The 18,948-nt window shown below is 38.5% G+C and overlaps 1 protein-coding gene across 4 annotated transcripts in view; it reads left to right on the top strand.

Annotated features, from left to right (window-relative positions):
• The window catches only part of LOC104985718 (DNA excision repair protein ERCC-6-like 2), a 158,752-nt gene that overhangs the window by 135,824 nt on the left and 3,980 nt on the right, over nucleotides 1-18,948 (top strand). For 3 of the 4 annotated variants that reach the window (XM_010836019.1, XM_010836018.1, XM_010836021.1), the window contains one exon: nucleotides 12,713-12,894. In XM_010836019.1, coding sequence (XP_010834321.1) covers nucleotides 12,713-12,894 — 182 coding nt within the window. Of the gene's footprint in view, nucleotides 1-12,712; nucleotides 12,895-18,307; nucleotides 18,914-18,948 lie in introns of those variants that run through there. The other variant, XM_010836022.1, reaches the window with a different exon arrangement.

Below are 18,948 nucleotides of genomic sequence, written 5' to 3'. Positions count from 1 at the left end.
TAAATTAGAAGTAGTCTCAGGTTTGCCTGTCATTCATGGTCTTCAATAAACTTACTCAGTCTACACCTCCAGCCAAATCATCTACTGGCTGATCCTTCACTCCCAATTCAAGTTTCACTCCCTCCATAAAACCTCAGTTTTCGGAGATCACTCTATTCCAAGCTCCTTCCACACCCGTTCTCTGTGCCTATCATCACTGTAGACGTGGTGGACACCAGGTTAGTGTTTGCTCTCTTCTCATGTATGTTGCAAACTTCTTAAGGATCAGGACCACGGCGTACATGTTCATTAGCATCACCACTTAGCAACCAATACAGAGTGGAAGTTCAGAAAACATTTGTTACTAGTAATTCCTGCAAGAAATTACTACATAATGCAGATGCCCACAACAATTTTCACTGTGAGTATAGGCTCCACATATTAATGTTAAAAGGAGTATTCTAGCAGATGATATAAAGACATTAATCATTTTAAAGTGAAAAGTGAAAGTGAAGTCGCTCAGTCATGTCTGACTCTTTTGTGACCCCATGGACTGTAGCCTACCAGGCTTCTCTCCCTCCATGGGATTCTCCAGGCAAGAGTACTGGAGTGGGTTGCCATTTCCTTCTCCAGGGGATCTTCCCAACTCAGGGATCAAACCCGGGTCTCCCGCATTCCTCTGAGCCACCAGGGAAGAGCAGCATAAATGCTGGTATTCTTCATCTTCACTCATTATCTGTCATCTGTTGACCATAGGTCTGGCATAGGAAACCCACTGAAGAAGGGAGAACGTGGAGAATGGTGTCAGAAAGATATCCCCATCCAAGCAGTCACTTTGGGGAGTAATTTTCTGTGTTCCAAAGTTCTATAAAATATCTGTTTTGTTTCTTTATTCTGTGGCATGTAAGGCTTGTCTCAATTTGGTGCTAGCCTGCTTTTCCAGTCTCATTCTGATTCACTCATTCAGCATTACTGACAGTAACTTTGTGCCGGGCACTGTACTAGACCCTGAGGGTAGCAAGCTGAACAGGTTCTTCCTAGTCATCCTTCAGTTTATGAATCAGTCTTCAAGCACACCGTGGATTTTTACCCTTCCATGTCTTTGCTCTTGTGTTTCTTTTGTTTAAAATTCCATTCTACCTGTGTCTGCCTGTTGAACTCCAACTCCTTGTATCATTAGTGACAGTTCTTCTCTGTCTTCTCCAAAGCGATGTAAATGTTTTCCTCAAATTCATCTTTACTTGTGTGTGTATATGCATGTATGTATGCTCTAGCACTTGTTGTATTATGTGACACCTTATATATATCTGCAGAAGGGAAAGGCTACCCACTCCAGTATTCTGGCCTGGAGAATTCCATGGACTGTATGGGATCGCAAAGAGTCGGACATGACTGAGTGACTTTCACTTCATTTCACAGGATGCATTCAGTAGCATAGAATAGAATAACCATCTGAAAATAACCTATGCAATAGGCTGTTAACTAATTCACATAATAGCAAGTCTGGAGGGAAATATTTCCAGGCGTAATGCTACAGTCCAGTGACATCATAAGATATCAGCCTCTCTGATTTTCTTCTCCACTGTCCTTAGCCAGTTAATTTTTAGTTCCATGAAGCCTTTTTCCTCATGTTACATCTACATGTTACATGCTACATCTCAAGAACCTGTTTCCTCATACAAATGTAACCAAGGACAGGAAGCTGTGCTCCTCTTCGTGTGTCTCTCCCTTTGTTCTGGAGGAAAATCTTTCTGGCAGGATGTAATTGGCTTGATTAATCTCAGTTCATCCGCTAAGAACTGAGAGGGCAATCAGCCTTTCCTGAGCACATGACCATAACCCATTCCCAATATCTAAATATTTAATAACAAATATGCTTTTTTGATGTTGTATAATTTGAATGTGTCAACATTTTGAAGATACGCATAACTGACTTACTGTTTTCCAGATGAACAGTGAATTATATTACAAAATCATGCATAGGGAAAAAATTCAGCCAAAGTACAAAATGTACCAATGAATTTTCATTTTAGTAATGTAAAAAATTCTGATGTGGTTTCAAATATTACATGAAACTAACCTTGATTGAATTTTTATAAAGTATCAAAAAAGAATATCTATAGTTATCTGAAAAGGCTATGAAGATATTCTTCCCTTTTTCAATTATATATCTATATGAAGCTGGTTTTATTCATATACTCCAACTAAGACGGTATTGTTGCAGCAGACTGAATGCAGAAGCAGATATGAGAACCTAGCTGTCTTTCATTAAGCCAGCTACTAAAGACATTTGTAAAAATGTAAAATATAGTCAGTCTTCTGGTTAGTTTTCTGTTTGTTTGCCTTGGAAAATATAAACTTTTTGTTGGTAAAAAGAGTTATTTAAGTTAACATGTAATTATTTTTATTTTTAATAAATTAATTGTTTTATACTTGCAGTAGATATAACCCACATAAACAAAATCTCTTTGGGGTCCTCATTAATTTTTAAACTATACAACGGTCCTAAAACCAAAAAGTTTCAGAATTGCCATCTTAGACCATGTGGACAGGGTCGCTTGATTATTAAATTCAGTTCTAGTGGAACATACTTTCAGTTGGCCTTTCTCTGTGTGAACACTTAACTTCCTCTGCTACATGGCTCATGAAAGCATATCAGAATAGAAGAGACTGAAAATGATGTGGTTATATGAAACCTACTCTAATTCACTAAAAAGGAGAATTATTCAGTTTTCAGTACTTGATTATAAACAATAATCTGCATCCAGCTTCACAACTAGTAACAGTGTCCCAGTGTCATTTGTGGCTCGGTGCTTGAAATGTTCTTTCCTAGACACTGGAGAGCCATCCATAGCCTTGTAACTGAATCAGCCTACATAGAAGCCTACACTTACTCTAGTTGGAGGCCTAGAGGAAGGAAGTGAGAGCCTAAGCTCCCTGTGGGAAGTGCCAGCCACTGGAAAGGCAAGCAGGGGCAGGTGCCTGCCAAGAAAGACTTTAAAATTTTTCCATCAGCACCACCCTTCCGTGGTCTTTTCACTAACAAGTATTATTTAGTGTAGAACCTTCAAGTAATCTTTATAGACATTTTTATATTAATATAAATATTATATGTAAAGATTTAAAATTTAGTCAGGATTATAAGATGCTAAGGACCTTATTCATTACAACTTACTGGAGATCCTAAAAAAAGACTAGTAGAATTGTGAACTTTAAATATGGAAGAGACTGATAGGGGTCCCGGATCCAAATTCTTATCCCCTAGATCCTGATCTCCAAATCCCTTATTACTCCTTAGGATAAGGAGGCTCAAAAAGATTTTTTAAAAAAAGGAAAAAAGACTTTTCCCAAATTTACGCAATAAATGACCAAGGAAGGCCTAGACACCAGGGCTTGTAGTGCCGAGTCCTTGCTCAGACAGCTACCCCAGAAGGCCTTAGATCTTGCTCTAGCCTTTGTGTGTAGGAGGTATTGAGGGGAATCTACTACCTGGCCATCCTCCCATGAAGGTCTGAGATTATATTAGCAGAAACTCCCCGTTGCTGGTCCGCAGGCTTTTTTGAAGGTGATTGCCACCGTCTCACCTGGCCCTTTCCTACAGGTTGACTGCTGTGGCAGTCCCTCCAGGTTCCCAGGTCCCAGGGAGACAGGGCTTCTGCATTTCTGTTTATGGTATGTGCCCCACAGTAGTCAGCTGTACTCCAGAGGCCATCGCTTTGTTCTTTCAAATAGATGAGTTTCTTGGACAGTGAGAAATGGATGTTGTGCACAAAAAAAAGGAAGCTAGGCTCAGGGCAGCCTGTCCTTTTGTGGCTCACTCTGAAAGCAAAGTACTACCAAAAAAGAAAATACATACGTATCTATATATATATAAAACTGAATTGTAACTGTTACTCCTTCCAGGAGGAAAACAGACCCATAATTACAAACTTTAATCTCCCTTTACCACCTAAAAAAAGGGGAGGGAGGGAAGGTTTGAATTTGAATCTAAGTTTGTTTTTTCAGATTTGAATGACATTTTTAAACATATGCAGAAAATTATACTTCATTGTATATTTGTGGTGGGTCCTCTAACCAGCTGGCTTTTCTCCAGAGTCTGAGTGAAGGCAGTTCAGGGGTATCTCACAGTTGCCTTTGGTTTTTGTTGAGTATTGGAAAACTGCATTTACAGTAATATTTTCTACCTCCAGGCAGAAATTTTGAATGATCACTTGAAGGATAAGGACTTTTTCACAATTGTACAAAGATCCTTGAAGTTCTTTGTCATTTTGGACTCTCAGGTGCCATTTGAATGAATTTATTTACATGTGCTCTATGTTTTTATAGAACTCCTGATTCCCTGCTTTGCAAAGACAAGCAAGTTTATGACTTTTTTTATGTGTTTACAGGGTTTGGCCTTTACCCAAAGAGAGATTTCTTTTTTAATCTTTTGTTTGAACAAATGTGTAAACCAAAGCATTGCTGCCTCTCAGACTTAACTATTTAAGGTTTAATGGAGAAAAAAAGTGAAAGAGCACTTTTTTAAAAAAAAGTCTTTGTGGCAAAGTTAGTGTGATCAGACCAATGTGAGGGACTTTGGCTATACAACGTGCCCAGCTCTGACAGTCTGTGCTATTCTCAGGAACAAGTGAACCTTCCTGGAAGGGGCAGATCCTCTGGTGATTCTTAGGATCCAAACTCAGGCTTCTCAATAGGTCAGAGCCATTGGGACCTTCCATTGCCTTTGAAAATGTCCTCCCTGATTTCCATTTTCTCAATGACTAATCAAGGCTAAGGACTTCCCTGGTGGGCTACAGTCCATGGGGTCATAAAAGAGTCAGACATGACTTAGCAACTAAACAACAACAGCAAAAAATCAAGGCTAATCATTTGATTATGGAAAAAAATGGTGAATGTGGCTGTTAAATACACATTGCTCTTTGTTCTGGTGTATGTTCTGTAATATGTTTTCTAAGGTGAGAAAAACCAGCTCAGCAGACAGATTCAAAATTGCTTAATAAAAATTTCACGACCTCCTGGTAGCCTACAACAGACAGGCTACCCATCCTATCAGGCTGTTTTTCACCATACATTATCCACTTCAAAGTTTCCTCTATTTTGTGAGGGGTACAAATGATCAGAATAGGAATCTGCATTATCTGCACCAGCTATGAATGTGTCTCCAGTAATTAGCCTCAAAGAGATTAAGAAAGATGGCACAGATTACAATAGTATTTCTCCTGCCAAAATGGAAACTAGAGGCCATTCGTGGTTGTTTTTGAAACTCGGTCTCCTGAATTGTAATGCTTCCTGCCCCATTTGTTGCCCGTAGGTGGGTGTGTATGGGAAAACTGATCCCTATCAACTTTTCCCTTTTCCTTGCTCTTCCTATCTAGATGCCCTCTATAGTTCTTTAGTAATTTGCCTCCAAAATTATTTTTTACTTCAAAGAAAGAGGGTTTTTTTTTTTCCTTAAACATTCTCTGCACTGAGGCTTTCCTGATGAGTCAGTGGTAAAAACCCACTTGCCAGTGCAGGAGACATAGGTTTGACCCCTGATCCGAGAAGATCCCACATGCCTCGGAGTAACTAAGCTTGTGTACACCGCAACTACTGAGACTGTGCTCAAGAGCCTAGGATCCGCAACTATTGAGCCCACGTGCTGCGCCTACTGAAGCCCACATGCCTAGAGCCTTTTCTCTGCAACAAGAGAAGCCACCACAGTGAGAAGGTCTCACATTGCAGCTAGAGAAAAGTTTAAGCAGCAACGAAGACCAAACACAGACAAAAATTAATTAATAGATAAATTTTTTTAATTTATTTTTTAAATTAAAAAATATATATATTTAAAAGACCACATTCTCTGCAGTATTCCAGTGAAGTTTTCTATTTGTTGTTGTTATTGTTGTCTAGTTGCTAAGTCGTGTCCAACTCTTTTGCTACCCCCATGAAGTATAGCCTGCCAGGCTCCTCTGTTCATGGGATTTCCCAGGCAAGAATACTGCAGTGGGTTGCCAATTCCTTCTCCAGGGGATCTAACCCAGGGATCCAACCTGTGTCTCCTGCATTGCAGGCAGATTCTTTACCACTGAGTCACCTGGGAAGTTTTCTATTATGTAAAGTTTAATTTCATATGTAGCAGAGTAAATAGAAAAATGCTAATGTAGTCATATGGCTGTGAGGTAGGGGGAATATTCCCTTTTTTCCTATTCTCAGTACACTGGCAACAAAGATTATTTGCAAACTTTTTCATTTTTTATTTCTTCTAACTCTTTCAATTGAAAATCTATGTATACCTTATTTTCTTTTTTCAGTTCAATTAAAATAATGCTATTGGCTTAGGTCTCAGTTCAGTTCAGTTCAGTCTCTCAGTCATGTCCAACTCTTTGCGACCCCGTGAATCGCAGCACGCCAGGCCTCCCTGTCCGTCACCAACTCCCAGAGTTCACTCAAACTCATGTCCATCGAGTCAATGATGCCATCTAGCCATCTCATCCTCTGTCGTCCCCTTCTCCTCCTGCCCCCGATCCCTCCCAGCATCAGAGTCTTTTCTAATGAGTCAACTCTTCGCATGATGTGGCCAAAGGACTGGAGTTTCAGCTTTAGGATCATTCCTTCCAAAGAACACCCAGGACCAATCTCCTTTAGAATGGACTGGTTGGATCTCCTTGCAGTCCAAATCTTCTCCAAAACCACAGTTCAAAAGCATCAATTCTTCGGCGCGCAGCTTTCTTCACAGTCGAACTCTCACATCCATATATGACCACTGGAAAAACCATAGCCTTGACTAGATGGACCTTTGTTGGCAAAGTAATGTCTCTGCTTTTGAATATGCTGTCTAGGTTGGTCATAACTTTCCTTCCAAGGAGTAAGCGTCTTTTAATTTCATGGCTGCAATCACCATCTGCTTAGGTCTAATGCCTTGTAATACAGACAGTACACCTGGGGATTAAAAGAAAAAAGATCCTATCAAAAGTCTTATAAATGTCTCATACTATTAATCTAAAGATTCCTCCTAGAATCAATATAAATCTAAAACTTTACAATAAGAAATAAATAAATTGTTGAGGATTGTATATAGTTGACTAGGTCTAGTGTCAATTCATTTTGGCTACTCTAAAAGAAGAAATGCTTCCCTGTAAATGTACCCTCTTATTTGTTATAATCCTAATGTATATCTTTTACAACTTAAAATTATAGCTTTTATTTTACAGAATGTATACTTTATACATGTTTCAATAGTAATTTTAATGATGTATTTTCAAATGTATTTTATAGAGACATTAGAAAAATGAATAATTTCATATTTTTATCAAAATTAAGTCAAAGCAGATATTCATGATATATTGTGCAGCATAGCATATTATTGTGTTTTCTAATAATTTTAAATGGAGTATATAATCTATAAAAAATAATGAATTACTATGTTTTATACCTAAAACTAATATAATATTGTAAATGAACTATGCTTCAATCTTTTAAAAAGTAGATATTTATGAAGTCTTTGAAGTGAGCCATTTCCACAGTAAACACTTAATTGTGGATAGGTAAGGAGATTATTTTGGCCAAAATATATTAAAATAATTACCACTTGTAGAAATAATATATATTTAGTGTTTTTGATTGAATTAAATAATTTTCATATTCTGAATTTTGTTTTTAATAACAAATATTTCTTTTTCTGACAATAACATTTAAATTTTTTTAATTATATAAATCAGATTAGGATTTAACACAGTTAGCCATGGCCTACCTTTTACCTTTTTAGACCTGTTTAATTCTGAAGGGAGAGAATTTTTCCTCTACTTTTCAACTTTCAGTTGGCTGCTCCACATAGGAAACAGCCAAAGGAGAAAGATATATTACTACTCATAAATTGGAATTATTTCAATATTCTCTGATAGATTTAGCTTTCTTAAGTAACCCATGGAGCTTCTCTGATAGCACAGCTGGTAAAGAATCTGCCTGCAGTGCGGGAGACCTGGGTTTTATCCCTGGTTGGGAAGATCCCCTGGAGGAGGGCATGGCAGCCCACTCCAGTATTCTTGCCTGGAGAATCCCATGGACAGAGGAGCCTGGTAGAGTTGGACATGACCCAAGTGACTTAGCACAGCACAGCACAAGTAACCCCACATTTCCATTCAGTTAATCGCATCATCAAATGGATTTCTTAACTATATATTTACATTATTTAGAAATAATTACTATACTCTTTACACTTACTGAATTTTATTTTTAATAAATATTCCATAAGTTAAATTTGATTATTTTCATAAAAGTACCATAGTAGACGTACCTAACAATATCCAATAATTTATGAAAATAATCATGAACATAGCAGTTACTGTTATAAATTAAACTCAATGCCAAGCTTTGTAAAATACTTATTAGCAGACATATTTATATTATACAAATACTATGCAAAGTTCTTCTCTTCATAATTTCCTCCTTGACATTATAACCATAAATCTTAAGAAGAAGGAAACCTACATCAGCATCATGGAGTGTAGAGATAATTCCTCAAAGCAAATCTTGGATAATTTTGAAGCAACTTTTTAGGGAAAAAAAGTTTACTATCAGTTAGCGGTTTTTATGGAAACTGGGCTTTCTGCTTTCTTCATGTTAAATGATCTCAAAATTTCCTGTTGAATACATACATAGAGTTCCAGCTATTGGCCATTCTGTTCTCTGGTGGAAAGAGTGGATTTATTTTGCTTTCCTGAGCTGGCAGTCTTACCTTCTACCATAATGTTAAGAAGCAATAATATTATCTTTTAAATTCTTAATCCAGCTCATTTTACTGAATTTTTCATTTCTTGACCTTTCATTACTGTTGCTACTTCATACTGTTGCGCCAGTGTCGTACAACTTCCCAGCTTTGACATAAGTGGTAGTAAATGAGTTTGCATCTTATTTCACATAATTTGAAATCTTTTCATCTTGGTCACAGGCCTTGTACTTTGCTTTATAATAAATTATAACTGCCCCTGGAATTGCAACTGCATTATGTCACTATTTTCCTTATATTATCTATTGTAAAAGATACTGTTTTACTACAAAATAGTGACACCAGCTTTTATAACAAGGGCATCAAAGTGTTTATTAAACAAATTAGTAAACGAAATTCTGTTTCACAGCCTTGTTTCAGTAAGTGTTAAACTGCCCTACTAAAATGGAAATCTGAACCTATTTTTTTTAAATAAAAGATGGAATATTGAGCCCATGTGAGAGAAAAATGCTTTTCTGTTTGCATTATTATCTAAAATAATCAGATTTTAAAGTGCAGAATATTTGTCATAAATTTAAAATTCACATGTCTGATAGCTATGATTGGAAAAGTTGAATTTTCCTGAAATATATGTAAAACTAATTTAAGAAAAAATGTATCTGGGGTTTGAAATATGAGTTTTATAATACTTCCAGAGTCAGAAAGACCCAGAGTAATCATGTAAATAATTGAAGATTGCCATTGCTTGGCATGATTTCTCCATGACTTCAGAAATTATGGTATATGAGGAGGGCATGTTCCTGGTTGGCCCAGTTCCTTCTCTTTTGGCTTATTCCCTTTATCCCCACATAGACATTACCATCCCTCCTTATAATAATGGACAATTATTTCTTGGGAATCATCAAAGCTTTTTTATTAGGAACTTTTAAAATTCATCTTATTTTCTTGTGACGTCAAGTAAATGCATCAAATCTCTTTCAAATTTATGTTTAGTGATGAAAATTTTTCTCTCTTTATTAATAATGTTTTAAAATTTAGGAAATGATGTCTTTGAGGAAAGTACTTTCAGCATTACTGACTGATGCAAAGCCCTAGTTCAAACTGACAGCCTGGCATTTTGTGATGCCCATCTGAATCACAGTAGATTTTGAAGAAGTCGGTTTCTTTTCATTAGGAATGGTTTGCTTTAAAAATAAAAAATACAATTATTTCTCTTGTTCAGTTTATTTCAATGAAATTAATATAAATTAAAGAGATAAGTGATTTAATTTTTAGAAGGAATAAACTAAATGTGCCATCTTAAAAAGGGAGGGGTAACTCAGCATTTTTAAGTCCCTTAAGAGTACAAGCCTCTTTGTGTATGTAAATATTTTGGTTCTCAACTACATTGCATAGTGGCAGGAACATAATAGGTGCTTTGTAAGTATATGTGGAATGAAAGCCATTCCCCAGCCACATTCAATGATATGTACTACTTCAATCCCATTGAACACCTATAAAAGAAAGAATAGTTGTCTTACTGAGAATTACTAATCTGTGTTTTGCAGTATTTGTATGCCTGCAAATTTCTTAAATGGTAGTTTAACTGGGTGTAGAATTCTAGATTGGTAGGTTTTTTTTCCTCCCTGCATGTTGAAGATGACCTCACGGTCTTCTGGTGGCAGTGATGGTGATACTAGTAGAAGCAATGAGAAGTCTGCCTTTAGTTTGATTATTATTTCTTTGTGGAATAGCTTATCTTTTTTCTCTGTTTATAAGATAGTCTCTCTTCTGTGATATAACAAGGTACAGATTTACTTTTATTTTTCACACTAGAGATTCTCCTTCTTTAGTTTGAAGATTTGTGCCTTCTTATTCTCTGCCATTATATCTTTGGCATTATCTCTTCTATTTTCTCTATTCTATCCTTCTAATATTTTATAAATATGGTTTATCTTCTGACAGGTCTTCTGTCTTTTAATTTTTCTTTCTTGTTTTTCTTTTTTAATCTCTGCACAGCATTCTGAGTAATTTATTCTACCAGTTTATAAACTATCATTGTAAGGCTAGTTAGCCTGCTTCTTAACACATATTTTAAGTTTGTTTCTATATCCTCTTTTTCCAAACCTATATTTCCCTTCTAGAGTTTGTATTTGGTTCTTTCTCAGATCTGGTGTTTTATAATACCTAGTACTTCCTTTATTTTTCTGGACATGCTAATGATTTAAAGTCTCTTTCACATTGCTTTGTAATCTATAATTCCTCAGATACAGATTCTCACATTTATTGTATCTGCCCACTTTCATGTTAGTGGGTTTTGTATGTTCTTTATAATTTTACCTGAGCTCTTCCCCCTGTGCCCCCCACTTAGAATCACAAGCATTCCCTAAACTTAAAAAGTGTTCCTATGTTATGTTTTTGTATTTACCCCTCATTGAGATCTATGGTTTTCACTGATTCTGGGCTAGTTTTTTATGCTGGTTTTTAGCTTAGATTTTCCTTACAATACAAGTGTGTTCCACAAATCGCACAGGCTGGACATGTTTTCACCAGTGATTCTATCAAGACCAAAAAAGTAGCCTGTTTCTATCCTGTGCCCCAGTTCGGGCTTTCCTAGCTTTAATTTGAAAATTGGATATCCTTTTAATTCCTGCTGTGTTTTTGGTTTGTTGATTGTTTAACTCAGAGAGTTAAATCTTTTCCATTTTCCCTCTACACATGGAGTCCTGTAGTCCGGAACTTAGGACCCATCCTTGGGGGCTGCTGAGCTTCAGCTCCCACCTGCTGCTATGTTACTTTAATTTGGGCATCTAGAGATTTTCCCTTCTTATTTTTGAGCTCAAATATAACTTTATTGTTGTTGTCAAATTGCATCCAATATTTCCCAGGTGGCTCAGTGGTAAAGAATCCACCTGCCAATACAGGAGAGGCCAGAGACCCAGGTTCAATCCCTGGGTCTGGAAGATCCCCTGGAGAAGGGAATGGCTACCCACTCTAGTATTCTTGCCTGGAGAATTCCACAGACAGAGGTGCCTGGCAGGCTACAGTCCATGGGGTCACAAAAGAGTCCATGACTGAACGACTGAGCATGCACACATTTCTCTTTTTTGAAATGAGATGGGGACTTTCCACATATTCACCATATCATTTTATCAGGGAAATTGGAATCATACAGTTTAAAATTATTTTTTCTTGACGCACTATTTTTAACAATTTGTGTAAGCAAGAAACCCTTAGTCTATAAAATAAATATGATTCTCTCTGTAATTTCAATGCCTTATGGTAAACATCTTAACAATTACTTCTTGCAACTCAGTAGAGATTGAAGTAGGATTTATGAAAATAGTTTATTTCATTATCATATAAAGATTGTTATTTTAAAACGTTTGACTACTTATATAAGATTAAATAACTGAAATTCTGCTTAGTAATATTGAGAAAAATTACTAAATTAAAAGTTTTTAAATATCTCATTTTATACCATTATTTACATCACTAATTTGTATCCTTATTTAGGAAAGTAGATGCCAGCATGTGTATTAGTATACCCACAGTCTTGACAGTAGAAACATCATATTACCATTACCTTTAGTATATCTTTAAGAAAGATATATCTTTAGCATATATCTTAAGGAAAATAGAAACATCACATTACTGCTAAATGTAGTATCTTTTTAAAGATCTAACAAGATCTGGCAGTGATTATCACTTGGAGAATATGATATGGTTTGTTGGTTTAGTTGCTAAGTTGTATCTGACTCTTGCAACCCCATGGGCTGTAGCTTGCCAGGCTCCTCTGTCCATGGGATTCTCCAGGCAATAATACTGGAGTGGGTTGCCATTTCCTTCTCCAGGGGATCTTCCCACCCCAGGAATCAAACCCAGGTCTCCTGCATTGCAGGCAGATTCTTTACCGACAGAGCTACGAGGGAAGCCCATGAATATGATATACAGGCTTGTAAAGAATATTGGGAAAAAGTAAGACAGACTCCTTATTTGACTAAAAATGAATATTTTTTCAGTTTTTGCTCTCATCCCTTGTTTCAGACACATAAGGAAAAAATGAAGGGCGATATATCAACACGTACAAAGGAATGCCAACCACTAAGTGAAGGCAGCATTTCATTTCCTCTTTACATTTCACACCCTGTAAGCCAGAAGAAGAAAAAAGTCTGCCGAATAGACCAGACCACCTTCATAATTGGAGAAACACCGAAGGGGATCCGCCGGTATGTCGCATGTAATAACACCTGGCTTTGTGAATAGTTCTCAAAAGAAATATAACTACCTAGTTACATACACAAATTATTTGAATTTTAACTACGCTTAGCATCTGAGTATTTCAGGAAAGTCTGAATTTGTACACTTTAAAAAATAAATCCCCAAATTCCCTCGTAATCCAGTGGTTAGAACTCGACACTTGCACTGTGGTGGCCCGGGTTCAATCACTGGTTGGGGAACTAAGATTCCACAAGCTTTGCAGCATGGCGAAAAAAAAATCTGAAATGTTTCAGTGTTTTAAGAAGGTTAATCCCTGAATTGATAAAAGATGAAATACAGGTAAATGAAATAGGTGAATTTTATATAGGTAAATGAAATACTTCAGTGCATTCTGTTCATTTAGTCATTGAATATTTATTGAGCACCTGATACGCACTCAGGCATTGTGCTAAGTGCTGAATATACAGTGTCAAAAAAGAGACAAAGCGCTTACAGTACAGTGAGATGAGGTTTGGCATCAAACCATAGAATTTTCAAAAATAAAAAAACTTATAAATAATTATGAAATAGTGTGTTATAGGAAAGAAATGGACAGCTTCCTTTATAGAGAATAGTGGGATCAGGAGGGGCACCACTTCCTTTCTAGCGGGTAGTCAGGGAAGAGCTCTCTACACAAGTGACATGTGAGTTAAGACTTGAAGGATAATCAGGCAAAGAACAGAGTGAGAACTTTCTGAAGAGGGAGGGGCCTTTGAGAGAAGGCTAGTGTACTTAGTGCAGAATAAATCAAGGAGAGAATGGCATGAGATGAAGGGAGAGACATAAATGAGGCTGGAGCATGCAAAGCCTTGTAGACTGTAGAAAAGAATTTGGATTTTGTTCCAACCACAGTAGAAATTGCTGAAGCATGACATGATTTGATGTATTAATGTTTCTAAAAGGTTTTTCCAGCTTCTGCCTGGAAGAGGGCAGAGCAGACTAGGGGAAACCATAAGGAACTAGGTGGTGGTGGTTTGCTAGAGTAGAGTAGTTGCCGGGGAGACAGAGCCAATTGGATAAATTCAGTTCGGTGTTGAACTGGTTGTTGGGAAAGAGAGAAGACAAGTTTACTCCCAATTTTCTGCCTTAAACAACAGATTGGACTCACTGAATAGGGAAAACTAGGAGAGACAAAAGGTTGGAGTGAAAAAAAAATCAAGAGTTCTCTTTCACTCATATTAAATTTGAGGATGTGGGGAAATGTCACATAGGCAGTTGATAATGCTACCCTGAGATTTTGGGACTGGAGATCTAAATTTGGAAGTTATCAGCATAGAGATTAGAAATAGATTACAAATGGTCTTTACAGCCATAGACTGTGTGAGCAGCCTAGGAACAGAACACAGAGAGGAGAGGAGAAGCCCCAGGACTGAGCCTGGAAGGTGACTACGTACTCCTGCTGGGTAGGAGGCCCTGTGTGAGACCCTGAAGTCCAAGAGAAGTGAAGGCTTCAGAAAGGAGGGAACACTGACTTTATTGACTACTGCTGAGGACCAGAAGCAGAAGGGGGAAAGCCCCTGGAGCTGAAGGACTCTGGTCGCCTTCACGTGAGCACTCTAAGTAGGCACATGCCAAGGTGAGGTGGGCAGGCAGTGAAAGGGCAAGCCCCTGGGACGACTCCTTAAATCTGGATGGGGAAACTGGCAGTAGCTGAAGGGCACTGTGGGATCAAGGGTAGTTTGTTTTTAAGTTGAGAAGATAATATTGGGTTGGCCAAAAAGTTCATTCAGGTTTTTCTGTAAGATTGCCAACCCACGAGAACCTGTTTGTATATCAAGGAAAAAGACCAATAGGGGGAAAAGAGATTATGCCAGGGAGGTGACAACAGAAAGAGTGAAGTCCTGAAGGCAGAAGAACGTGGGATCCAGACCACAGGTGAAGGTCTAGCCTTTGAGAGGTACTAAGAGAAAGGGACAACCTAAACAGCATAGTAAAAAGCAGAGACATTACAATGGAGATGGTGTTATGACTAAGTCGGTAGAGTCAAAGCTATGGTTTTTCTTGTAGTCACGTATGGATGTGAGAGTTGGACCATAAAGAAGGGTGGGTGCTGAAGAATTGATGCTTTTGATCTGTGGTGTTGGAGAAGACTCCTGAGAGTCCCTTGGACTGCAAGGAGATCCAACCAGTCAATCCTAAAAGAAATCAACCCTGAATATTCACTGGAAGGACTGATGCTGAAGCTAAAGCTTCAGTACTTTGGTCACCTGATTCAGAGAGCCAACTCATTGGAAAATAAGACCCGGATGCTGGGAAAGATTGAAGGCAGGAGGAGAAGGGGACGACAGAGGATGAGATGATTGGATGGCATCACCAACTCAATGGACACGAGTTTGAGCAAGCTCCGGGACATGGTGAAGGACAGGAAAAACTGGCATGCTGCAGTCCATGGAGCTGCAAAGAGTCGGGTATGACTGAGCAACTGAACAAGAGAAAGGCGTAAAGAAAGGCACAGATACAATGGGTATTTCCTTAATTAATTGATACTGATGCTTTAATTCATCAGTATTGAGGGAGAAAAATTGGAGGAAAGAGAAATTATGAAAGAAGTAATTTATAAAGTAGTAAAGCAAGCTTATGGGGCTAGAATTCCTGAGTGATGTTAAGTCCCTCTTTGAGAGTCATTACAGGAAAACCATCTGTGCAGTTGTACAGACTTCATTCAAGTTTCAGTTGCTCATTGCAGACACAGAATAGGGAAACAGCTGAGTTTTACAAGGAGAAGGAGAAGAAAGAAAGGAAGATGAAGGATGTGTGCAAAGAAGTGATTATAAAGTTGAACCTAAACTCAACAAAGGGATGTTGATGATAGTGAAGAAAGCAGAAGAGTCAGCAAATTGGAGGACTTGATGAGATGAAAAGTACAATCCAACACAGTTGTCATGAGGATGATTGAGTAGTTGAACTGGAGCATATGATTGAATTCAGGAATTTGGAAGTTGTGCAGTTAATGGTAATGACATTAGTGGTATGATCTTGGCAATACGGACCTGACATGAAATTGAGTCTTTGGAAGTGAGGTAAAGAAACTAATGGGCCAGGAGTTGGGTGGGACATCCACACGGATACTGATGTTACCAAGAATGATGGCAGAAGATGGGAAAGGAAGCAACGTTAATCCAGGGTCTTGAGTGTCAGTCTCCAGCAGGGAGGAACTAGGAAGTCAGTTAATAAGATGGGGTGGGAGTGAGAATGGTTAAGCTGGATAGCATGAACCTTTAAGATTGGGAGGAGTTTTTAAGAAAAAATAATATGGAAACAGCAGTGGGAAGCTTGAACTCTAAGGCTTAAGGATGGGAGGTATAAGAATTTTGACTGGTGAAAGCTGCATAGGAGGAGGCAGTATCAGGAGCAGACAGAGGGACTCCTTGGGTAGAAGACACAGGAGAGATGGTAGATCATAGCCTGATTCCAGGGGCACCAAGGAATGGTCTGGAAGGATGAGGGATTAGATTAGATCAAGGCTGTAGAGTCCAGGAGGAGGATGAGAAGCCAGTGGTCAGGGTAACTGTGGCGTAGTGACTGAGGTAAGCAGGGAGAGGAGGCAAGCTCCGGTTGGTCCTGATGGCTTCTACAGACAATAGGAAAGTGCTGGTTGCTCTGTATGTTCCAGATGCTTCCCTCAGGGTTTTGGCAACTCCCAGGCAACTGGCCCCTTAGCTCCTCAGGTCCTGGTGTGGCAGATTGGATCACACCCCTGAGCTGCCCACCATTGCCCAGAAAGCTGAACATCCCACACTGCTGCAGCATTGCAGCTCCTCACAGACATATTTACAGCAGTGATTTGGAGTAAAGTTGGGGCAGTTTTGTATGGGCAATTGTTTAGTTAGAAGGCCAACTATATACATTTTTACCAGTCTTTGAGAAGCAAAAGCATCTTATCCCCTTTGGCACTGTATATAAAAATAAAAGTATTGGGACTGCCCTGGTAGTCTAGTGGTTAAGACTCCACACTTGCACTGCAGAAGGCCTGGGTTCAAACCCTGGTGGGGGAACTAAGATCCTGTATGCCTCGCAACATGGCCAAAAAATTAAAAGAAAGGAAGGAAGGAAGGAAGAAAGAATTAACAATGATTATTTTTTACCTGTTTTTTTTTTCTCTATCTTAGCCTCAGGATAAATGTCTCATGCTAAATAAAAAGGTGAAGGGTGTCTAATATTAGAATGCCAACATCTGAGCTAGGGATCAGTGCCCGAACTCTTTTCTGTTAACCATACTACTCTATGTGAGTCAACAATTTATACCATGATGCAGTCCCGTGGATCATCTGAATGAAGTTTCAGTCCTACCTTCACTTCAGAAAGTTCAGGCAGAAACAGCATGGTTTTTAGTTGTGTTTCCACCCCTTCTCCTTCAGTTCCTCAAGAACAAGGGAGAGGAATTGAATTTTTCCACAGCTACTTACTCTTCATCTACTTGCTGAAAGACAAAGATACCCAACTTTGATTTCTTCCCCCACCCACACCCCTTTCCCTATGTGGGTTATGAGTGTCTACAAAATTTTCATCACAAAGTGGCTAGCTTGTATCCCCTGGTTGTACCTTGCAGTCATTAAACATTTAAAGAAAACTCTTTTAAAGACCGAGAATTATGAAAGCAAGTTTAGAAAGCGAAAATAAAATGAACTGTAATCATAACTGATCCTGTAAAGGGTGTAACACTCAGACAGAATAAGGTCAGAAGCACCTCTCCTCCCAGAGCTAACAGAAGCACGGGGTCACAGGTGAGGTCAGCACAGCAAAGGGGAACATACTTTGGCAACTGCTGATACACCAACAAGTCTCGGATAAGCAAAAGACATTAGCCTGTAACTTTGCCAATAACTTAATCTTCACAGCACAAATATTTCTTAGAAAGGCCATGAAAATGGATTCAGAAGTGATTAATAAACAAAATAATGATATGTCATTACTTCCTGTAAGGTTGAGACTGGAACCTCTTAAGAACATACTTGATGCTTTACAATAGGGACATTGGCCATACCCAGGACAGAAATTTGGAAATTTGTTTTTGTGTTATTGTAAATATTCTCTTGGCAATGAGAGTGACTGTTGATCAGGCATAGCTAGTGCCTGGATTTGGAAACAAGTAACAGGACCAGTGTGGTGAGGACTAGAAGCCAGCGTGCTCATCTGAAACTACAAAAGAAAGTCCTGAGTATATGGTATGGATTGCCGCTAAAATCAAAGGAAACACAAACTTTATACACCCTGGTCTCAGTGGCAAAAATGAGAGTGGCTTTAAGTAAAGCTCCTGTTTATGTACATTTAAAAAAACACTTTTTTTTTACCCTCAGGATTCTCTGTTGTGTACAGAATGAAATTCAAACTTCTGAAATTGGCATACAGACCCCTCATGATTTTCATCCTCTTCCTTGGCAGTTCCTCCTGCCCCTCTGTCCACCACGTCTTCTTGGAACTGGGCCTGTGCATATTCCCTCTCTCTGCAGGAGGCTTCTTGGCTCATCTTTACCTGACTGGCTTGAGGTGACAGCAGCAAAGCCATCCGTGCTATCCAGCCCACTACCAGTCACTGGCTTAGACACCCCTTTTGTGGATGCCACAGGGTATCATATTTACCTTCATCGTAGGATTTATCCCTCCCTTCTGGTTTGATCTTCATGTATCTGTCTCTGCCAACCAGACTATAAACTCCTTGAAGACAGGGAACTGGGATTTGTTGACTGTTGTATAGTTTCTCTTACACTGCCTTGCAGATAAGAGAGTTCTATAAATATTTTTTCAGTCAATAAATTGAAGTTTTAAGGAAATATTATATAAAAATAGATGTAAGTCTTCAATTTGGGGACTTTTAATCATTTGCTGCAGCATCATCTGTAGCTTTTGTTTATAAAAACATTTATAAACAGTGAGCTTTCCTGATTCATGGCCTAAACTCAGCATCAGCAAAGGAAAACCTTCTTAGTCTGCCTGGGCGGAATACCACAGGCTGCAGCTTAAAAGACAGAAATACGTTTCTCACAGTACTGAAGCCTGGGAAGTCCCGAGATCAGGGTGCCAGC

This window comes from Bison bison, unplaced genomic scaffold (assembly GCF_000754665.1).
Source record: "Bison bison bison isolate TAMUID 2011002044 unplaced genomic scaffold, Bison_UMD1.0 scf7180017864057, whole genome shotgun sequence".
Lineage (NCBI taxonomy): Eukaryota > Metazoa > Chordata > Mammalia > Artiodactyla > Bovidae > Bison > Bison bison.
Note: the sequence above shows the minus strand (reverse complement) of the source record. Positions and strands in the feature narration are given on the sequence as shown.